This window comes from Oncorhynchus clarkii, chromosome 3 (assembly GCF_045791955.1).
Source record: "Oncorhynchus clarkii lewisi isolate Uvic-CL-2024 chromosome 3, UVic_Ocla_1.0, whole genome shotgun sequence".
Classification (NCBI taxonomy): Eukaryota; Metazoa; Chordata; class Actinopteri; order Salmoniformes; family Salmonidae; genus Oncorhynchus; species Oncorhynchus clarkii.
Genome location: NC_092149.1, coordinates 68,961,378 through 68,970,353, shown reverse-complemented (window position 1 = coordinate 68,970,353; position 8,976 = coordinate 68,961,378). Strand labels below are relative to the sequence as shown.

General features: G+C 44.0%; 1 protein-coding gene across 1 annotated transcript; it reads left to right on the top strand.

Moving 5' to 3' along the window:
* Nucleotides 1-1,816: 1,816 nt before the first annotated feature.
* On the top strand, nucleotides 1,817-8,344 carry LOC139406096 (high-affinity choline transporter 1-like). Its single transcript, XM_071148564.1, has 8 exons — nucleotides 1,817-2,000; nucleotides 2,985-3,098; nucleotides 3,189-3,344; nucleotides 3,471-3,619; nucleotides 3,750-3,893; nucleotides 4,032-4,185; nucleotides 6,711-6,928; nucleotides 7,290-8,344. Exons 1-8 carry the CDS (start codon nucleotides 1,817-1,819, stop codon nucleotides 7,941-7,943), a joined length of 1,773 nt encoding a protein of 590 aa, XP_071004665.1. The 3' UTR covers nucleotides 7,944-8,344.
* The last annotated feature ends 632 nt before the right edge of the window (nucleotides 8,345-8,976 follow it).

Genomic DNA, 8,976 nt, shown 5'->3' with positions numbered 1-8,976 from the left:
GGAGCTATCGGCAAAACAGAAAGTCAGCTAGCCTATTTATTAAATTGGTCAACATGTTCAGTCTTAATATAGAAATGAAAATACCTTTCCAATCATCGATGCAAAAAGAGGTCCATTGCTCTTTGAAATTAGACAATGCCTTTATGAAATGTGGACTTTAATAGTATTATTGTACTTGCATTAAGTAAGTTGCTTGAACAGACAGAAAACTGATAGATTGGATGGAAACGCCCTCAAACGCCCGCGCCTGTTTCCAAATTCCAGCACAATGGATAGCAACAGCAATCGCGACATTCTCCTCCAAATCCTTTACTGAGGAATGGCTAGCTGCCTATCCCGTATACTCACTGTAGCAATAACGAACCGCACACAGAGCTACTCACTGCACACGAAATTAGCCCAATGTTGGTGTAGGTGTATTTCCTAATTTATGTATTTTTAACATGTTACAATCTGACTGATTATCGTTGCCGTTGGGCCCATGGCTATAATGTCAGACGTTATCCTGCATAGGATTACCCATCTTTCACCAAATAAATAAATAATATAATTGTTATACGCCAATACTGGATGTAGCAAGACAGAGGCCGTCTATCGGACATTCTAACCGCCCACTGTCTCAATATTCTCACGCGTAAAAAGTATAGTGCTTCCATTTCGCCTCGATTGGCACCTATGTGAACGTCAATCACCGCTAAATGAAACCTGGTGAGTTAACTGGGCCCATTCCAACCGGGTGTTTTATAAGACATCTTTCCCCTGGGTGTGCGTCATGCCATTCCCAATTATATGCTATTTCTGTCCTTTCCTGATTCTCGTCTACACAACCTGTCAACCTTATTGATAAACAACCCCCCATCCCCTTTCCCTTTCAAGTCTTTCACAAACTCGGACCCCCCCACCCCTCTTTCTCTCAGCCCCCAAACTGTGTATAAACCACACCGGGGAATTACGCACGGGTGGCGTGGATTACGTTGAGTTGTAACATTTTTCCTTCTCTGGAAAGCCAGTTGGATGCGCTTTTAGAACCACCCGCCGACGTACATTGAAGAGACATCTCTAAAGGTAGGAGAAAACCCCTCTGTGCCCTGCATGGGGCACTACCTCGTTCTCCAAACAGTTGTCTTTACATGTCTTTTGTTTCAGATGGTTTGTTAATTAACTGTAGCCAAACTATGTCGACTCAGATTTCATTAAGTTACAGTAGAATAGCCATGAGCTGAAGTGCAGGTGTATGTGAAAGAGTGGCGGATCTTTGAAAGAAAGTCGATGTTACTGCTTTAGCAGCTCCCGAAAACCCTGCCTTCAGCAGGAATTATACCTGAAAGTGCTTCTTTGATTTTGTTGATGTGACAGAGAGAGAGACCCATCGGTTTGAATGTCTGGGATCTCTGCACTATATTATTCTGTCTGGGCGCGCGCTCCGGGATGCGTTATCCGTATTTTACGCACATATCAAACCTTATTGTTTAACCCATAATCATTATTGGGTGTATTATGTACATGGTCAACTTGTTGTAAATCAAACAGTTCACAAAATCTTCAACAAGGGAGTATAAAAAGAGAGAGAGAGCCCACATGTCAAATATTATTGGAAGCCTATACAATTTTAAATTATTATTAATCAGCCAATGAAGCAATAACACATTTAAAGCTGCTTGTTTTAAGAAGATACACGATTGATTGTGGGTCTGATGACTAGGCTTCTTCACAGGGAGTGGCTAGGTGGCTTCTGTTCTTCTCCTCTCCATCCCTGGCACAGGTCTCAATGAAAAGCCGTTCCTCGCACAGAGACTAATCACGGCAGTGGAAGAGGATGGCCGTCCACGCAGAGGGGATCGTGGCTATAGTGATCTTCTACTTGCTGATTCTGGGCGTGGGGATATGGGCCGCGTGGAAGAACAAGAACTCAGGGGTGTCAGAGGGCCAGGACCGCAGTGAAACCATCATGGTGGGCGGGAGGGACATTGGGTTGTTTGTCGGTGGATTCACTATGACGGGTGAGTTGTGACCTGGTTCAACTGCCTGGAGAGGCTGGGTTGCGGCATTGGGCTAATTCAGTTTTGAATTGAAAATATCCCATTGTTGTCTATAAGGTTGTTTTGAAATAATGTATAAAATACTCTTCTTGCTAAATTGACTAATAAAAACTGAATTTACCCCAGCCCTGTTGTTGGAGATGCATATAGTACGTTGTTTGTCAACTTTAGATGGGGGAATTTAAATCAGTCATGTTCCTCACATGACGGAATGACAACTGACGTTTAAAGACAGATTCCGCTGACTATTTTTCCAGGGCTCAGTCAGATCAGCACCGGACTGGTTTTACCCACGCTCCCACCAATTGTTACAATAGGCACTGGCAAAAATCAAATACCTACACGTCAACGACGGCAGCTGTTTCTATCGAATTGGAGAACACAATATATTGACAGGCTATTTTAAATCCCCCTAGCATCATTGGCAGAATTAAAGCCCTGTTTTTGATGAGAGCAACATTAATTGACGGAAGAGTTCATTAAAGACCCAGAGCGTTTTCTAATGTCTTTGATGCTATTTTAATAACAGACCCTGGAGTTACGGGCTTTTTTAGGAGCGAAAAGTAATCAATTATTTATTTTCCGCGAGTTAGAGAAATGCTCATGAAAATAATTGTAATTGATCTACGTGAACTTTTTGATATTAACTCAGCATTTTATATTAATTCGATCTATTATCAAGGCATAACATCTAGATTATTAACGCTCTGTGATGTATTGACTAAATATAAAACGTTACCAATATACCAAATGTTATCAATATATTTGATTGTAAGACATTGATTGTACAATTTATTCTTACGTCGTGGCTCTAAAATGAAGTCTATGGAAAACATGACTTTATAAAGACAATTCAACCATTTCATATGTTTAGTTTGTGTGTGCAAGGCTAAATACTGTGTGTTACATATTTGTATCTTGAACTGTGATGAACCTCTCCTTCAGCTACATGGGTGGGCGGCGGCTACATCAACGGGACCGCGGAGTATGTCTACCTGCCTGACTTCGGCCTGGCCTGGGCACAGGCTCCCTTCGGATACGCCCTCAGTCTGGTAGTAGGTAAGAACATGATACATTCATGTTCAACACTTTCTGTCTTCTACTTTAGTGACCGAAGTTCCTTAATGATGTGTCTCTCTCGTGCTCCAGGTGGCCTGTTCTTCGCCAAGCCCATGCGCTCCCGGGGATACGTCACCATGCTGGACCCGTTCCAGCAGATATACGGGAAGCGTATGGGGGGGCTGCTCTTCATTCCGGCGCTTATGGGGGAGATTTTCTGGTCCGCTGCCATCTTGTCAGCGCTGGGTAGGCCACAGTCTGAGAGTCAGGGTTGTGCACAATTCAATTTCAACATCATCAATTCAAATGAAAAATCTTCATGGAAAATGGCAGCTGACTGTGTATGTGTGTATGTCCATGTGTTTTGTCTAGGGGCTACTCTGAGTGTGATCGTGGACATTGACATCAACATGTCAGTGGTGATCTCAGCCCTAATAGCTATCTTCTACACCCTGGTGGGAGGGCTGTATTCTGTAGCCTACACTGACGTGGTCCAACTCTTCTGTATCTTCCTGGGACTGGTGAGTCCAACAGCACTGGAATTTGCCTGGAAAAATGTACCTGATTTGCCACGCTCCACAAACCGGAAGAAAGGCAATTCACATTTATTTCATCTCTGTCTTTCTCTTGCTGTCTGTCTGTCTCTCTCAGTGGGTCAGTGTGCCATTTGCTCTGTCCAACCCAGCCGTGTCAAGCATCAGTGTGACAGCTAAAGAGGCTGTGTACCAGACACCCTGGTTGGGTAAGATAGACTCAGCAGACACCTGGATGTGGATCGACAACTTCTGTCTTCTGGTATGTCATTATAATTATCAGCAAATTGTATTGACTATAATGTAATTATGGTTAGGTTTGGAGTATGTATTCACTATAAAGCTGTGTGTTGGTTTTGTTTTGTATTGTGTGTATTGACTGTAGTGTTTCTGTCCCTAGATGTTGGGGGGGATTCCGTGGCAGGTGTATTTTCAACGGGTTCTCTCTGCCTCTTCAGCTACCTACGCCCAGGTACTGTCCTTTATCGCTGCCGCAGGCTGCCTGGTCATGGCTGTCCCCTCCGTTCTCATAGGAGCTATAGGAGCCTCCACAGGTACACACACACACACACACACACACACACACACACACACACACACACACACACACACACACACACACACACACACACACAGACACAGTCACACACACACACACACACACACAGTCACACACACACACACACACACACACACAGTCATGCACACACAAACACACACACAAACACTTCCTCATTGAGTTAATGAATGCACACATTATTTATGAAAGGAAAGTATGATACAAAAACACATCATTCTCTACTAGTTTGTCCCCACAATGTAACTCAGCTCAGATGTATAAACCAACAGGCAGGATACAGTGGGATATAAACAACACCAGACTGCTCCTGTCATACAGCACGAAGAAGAATTCATTAGGAGATGTGACTTCTGTGAATATTACATCAGAAGGAAGACTAATTAATTAGGTTGATCTGAAGATTCTTCATCAAAGTCATCGTTAATCGACAGCTGTTTGTTGAGGTCCAGAGGAGAGAGGGAAAGGGAAAGGGGGAGGGGGAGAGAGAGAGAGAAAGAGAGAGCGCGAAAGAGATAGAGAGCGAGTGAGAGGCGGACTGAGGGTATGACTGAGAGTAGGTGTCACGGACGAGTGAGGAGACGGGAAAGGGGAGAGTGGAAGAATGGAGGGGGAGATAAGGTACTCAGTTATGTTCTGATGGACTGATGATTTATTTCTTTGTGGAGAGACACACAGTCCCTGTCATCGCTGATTAAATGTTTACAATAGTGTCTTAATATGGCTTCAAAACTAGAGATATTACAGTGCCTTGCGAAAGTATTCGGCCCCCTTGAACTTTGCGACCTTTTGCCACATTTCAGGCTTCAAACATAAAGATATAAAACTGTATTTTTTTGTGAAGAATCAACAACAAGTGGGACACAATCATGAAGTGGAACGACATTTATTGGATATTTCAAACTTTTTTAACAAATCAAAAACGGAAAAATTGGGCGTGCAAAATTATTCAGCCCCTTTACTTTCAGTGCAGCAAACTCTCTCCAGAAGTTCAGTGAGGATCTCTGAATGATCCAATGTTGACCTAAATGACTAATGATGATAAATACAATTCACCTGTGTGCAATCAAGTCTCCGTATAAATGCACCTGCACTGTGATAGTCTCAGAGGTCCGTCAAAAGCGCAGAGAGCATCATGAAGAACAAGGAACACACCAGGCAGGTCCGAGATACTGTTGTGAAGAAGTTTAAAGACGGCTTTGGATACAAAAAGATTTAACAAGCTTTAAACATCCCAAGGAGCACTGTGCAAGCGATAATATTGAAATAGAAGGAGTATCAGACCACTGCAAATCTACCAAGACCTGGCCGTCCCTCTAAACTTTCAGCTCATACAAGGAGAAGACTGATCAGAGATGCAGCCAAGAGGCCCATGATCACTCTGGATGAACTGCAGAGAGCTACAGCTGAGGTGGGAGACTCTGTCCATAGGACAACAATCAGTCGTATATTGCACAAATCTGGCCTTTATGGAAGAGTGGCAAGAAGAAAGCCATTTCTTAAAGATATCCATAAAAAGTGTCGTTTAAAGTTTGCCACAAGCCACCTGGGAGACACACCAAACATGTGGAAGAAGCTGCTCTGGTCAGATGAAACCAAAATTGAACTTTTTGGCAACAATGCAAAACGTTATGTTTGGCGTAAAAGCAACACAGCTGAACACACCATCCCCACTGTCAAACATGGTGGTGGCAGCATCATGGTTTGGGCCTGCTTTTCTTCAGCAGGGACAGGGAAGATGGTTCAAATTGATGGGAAGATGGATGGAGCCAAATACAGGACCATTCTGGAAGAAAACCTGATGGAGTCTGCAAAAGACCTGAGACTGGGACGGAGATTTGTCTTCCAACAAGACAATGATCCAAAACATAAAGCAAAATCTACAATGGAATGGTTCAAAAATAAACATATCCAGGTGTTAGAATGGCCAAGTCAAAGTCCAGACCTGAATCCAATCGAGAATCTGTGGAAAGAACTGAAAACTGCTGTTCACAAATGCTCTCCATCCAACCTCACTGAGCTCGAGCTGTTTTGCAAGGAGGAATGGGAAAAAATGTCAGTCTCTCGATGTGCAAAACTGATAGAGACATACCCCAAGCGACTTACAGCTGTAATCGCAGCAAAAGGTGGCGCTACAAAGTATTAACTTAAGGGGGCTGAATAATTTTGCACGCCCAATTTTTCAGTTTTTGATTTGTTAAAAAAGTTTGAAATATTCAATAAATGTCGTTCCACTTCATGATTGTGTCCCACTTGTTGTTGATTCTTCACAAAAAAATACAGTTTTATATCTTTATGTTTAAAGCCTGAAATGTGGCAAAAGGTCGCAAAGTTCAAGGGGGCCGAATACTTTCGCAAGGCACTGTACCTAACAGCCAGATTCAAACACATATGCAGTACGAATTTGAGTACCCCTGGACATATACCTTTTAGAAAGCCTGCCCATATACATTTTGGTCTAAAAGTATGTAAACTACTAGCTGTGACTGTTGTCTTCCCTAGACTGGAACCAGACTACATATGGGGCAATTCCTCCCAAAGAGAAAGACCAATCAGATATGATCCTGCCCATCGTGCTGCAGCACTTGTGCCCACCCTGGATCTCCTTCTTTGGTCTGGGAGCGGTGTCTGCCGCTGTGATGTCATCAGCTGACTCCTCCATTCTATCGGCCAGTTCCATGTTCGCCAGAAACATCTACCAGCTGGCCTTCAGACAGTCTGTGAGTTCACACACCACACACAGATGCAAAAAATCAACACTAAAGTGCTGTTTCTGTTTCTGAATATAATGCTTTTTCAGCAAATAATTCAGTCATAAAGATTCCAGGAAGTTTTTGTCCTGTGCTGGGGCCTTCTGTGAATAAGTCACAGCCAGATATTCAAACCTAATTATTCAATATGCAGGTTTGTGTCACAAACTAATATCTAACAGAAATTACACTGTTTTATGAAAAATGTTCATGTAGGTTATTTGTACAATAAACAGAAGAGGGATTAACGAAAATAGAAATGTTCATAAAATAGAAAAACTGAAACAGGCTTTTCCCTCCTTCCCTTCTCTTTCTCCTTCCTCCCCAATAGGCGACAGACCGTGAGATTGTGTGGGTGATGCGTATCACCATCTTTGTGTTCGGCGCTCTTGCCACCGCCATGGCGTTGCTAACGGGGACCGTGTATGGCCTGTGGTACCTGAGCTCCGACCTGGTGTATGTTATCATCTTCCCCCAGCTGCTCAGCGTGCTCTTCATCAAGGGAACCAACACATACGGCTCGGTGGCCGGCTATGTCTTTGGTCTGCTGCTGCGTATCGGGGGAGGGGAACCCTACCTCAAACTACCCCCTTTTATCTACTACCCCGGCTGGGTGCAACAGGAGAAGATCCACCACCTGACTGGAGACGTGGAGTACTTCATCCAGCAACGCTTCCCCTTTAAAACGGTCTCCATGCTGGCCTCCTTCCTGGGTAACGTGGCCTTCTCCTACCTGCTCAAGTACCTGTTTGAGTCTGGGACTCTGTCTCATAAGTATGACTTCATGGATGCTGTGGTGTCCAAACACAGTAAGGAGATCATGGACAAGACCACGCTGGTTAGTAGTGACAACATCATCCTGTCGGAGATGGCGCCGGTCAAAACGCACCTCAGCAACTCACTGGCGGGGACATTTACGAACACAGAGGCTCTCAGTGACGATGAGGAGTCCAGCCCTGAGTCCTTAAACAACCACCATGAGTAGAGACCAGGAAGTAGAGACCAGGACCAGGACCAAGACCCAGAGCCAGACCTGGACCCAGAACCAAGTAGAGCCAAGGTCAGGGGTGGCCAGCCCTCCTGGAGAGATACCATCCTGCAGATCTTTGCTCCTGCTCTAACATACCTGATGCTATTAATCAGCTGCCAACAGGATCTTGAACAGCTTAACCAGGTGTGCTATAGTAGGGCTGGAGAAAAAGCCTGCATACCCAATAGCTCTCCAACAGAAGGGTTAGCCAGCCCTGATATGGAGCCTTTAACTGAGACCCAGAGAAGGTCTGTCTAGCATCCAACCCCCTTGTGTTCTCATCGTATCAACCACTGACTGACTCTCTAAATCAAACACCACTGCCATTTTAGTTTTCTGTTTTCAGTGCCTGGTCATGGCTGTCCCCTCCGTCCTCATAGGAGCTATAGGAGGCTCCACAGGTACACACACACACACACACACACACACACACACACACACACACACACACACACACACACACACACACACACACACACACACACACACACACACACACACACACACACAAACACTTCTTCATTGAGTTAATTAAACATTACAAGACGTTTTGTTCAAATATCCATGAATGCACACATTATTTACTAAAGGAAAGTATGATAAAAAAAAACACATCATTCTCTATTAGTTTGTTCCCACAATGTAACTCAGCTCAGATGTATAAACCAACAGGCAGGATACAGTGGGATATAAACAACACCAGACTGCTCCTGTCATACAGCACGGAGAAGAATTCATTAGGAGATGTGACTTCTGTGAATATTACATCAGAAGGAAGACTAATTAATTAGGTTGATCTGAAGATTCTTCATCAAAGTCATCGTTAATCGACAGCTGTTTGTTGAGGTCCAGAGGAGAGAGGGAAAGGGTCTATCTAGCCATCCAACCCTCTCGTGTTCGCATCATATCAACCACTGTCTGACTCTCTGTAAAGCGAACACAACCGCCATTTTAGTTTTCTGTTGTCAGTGCTGCTACAGTAAATTGA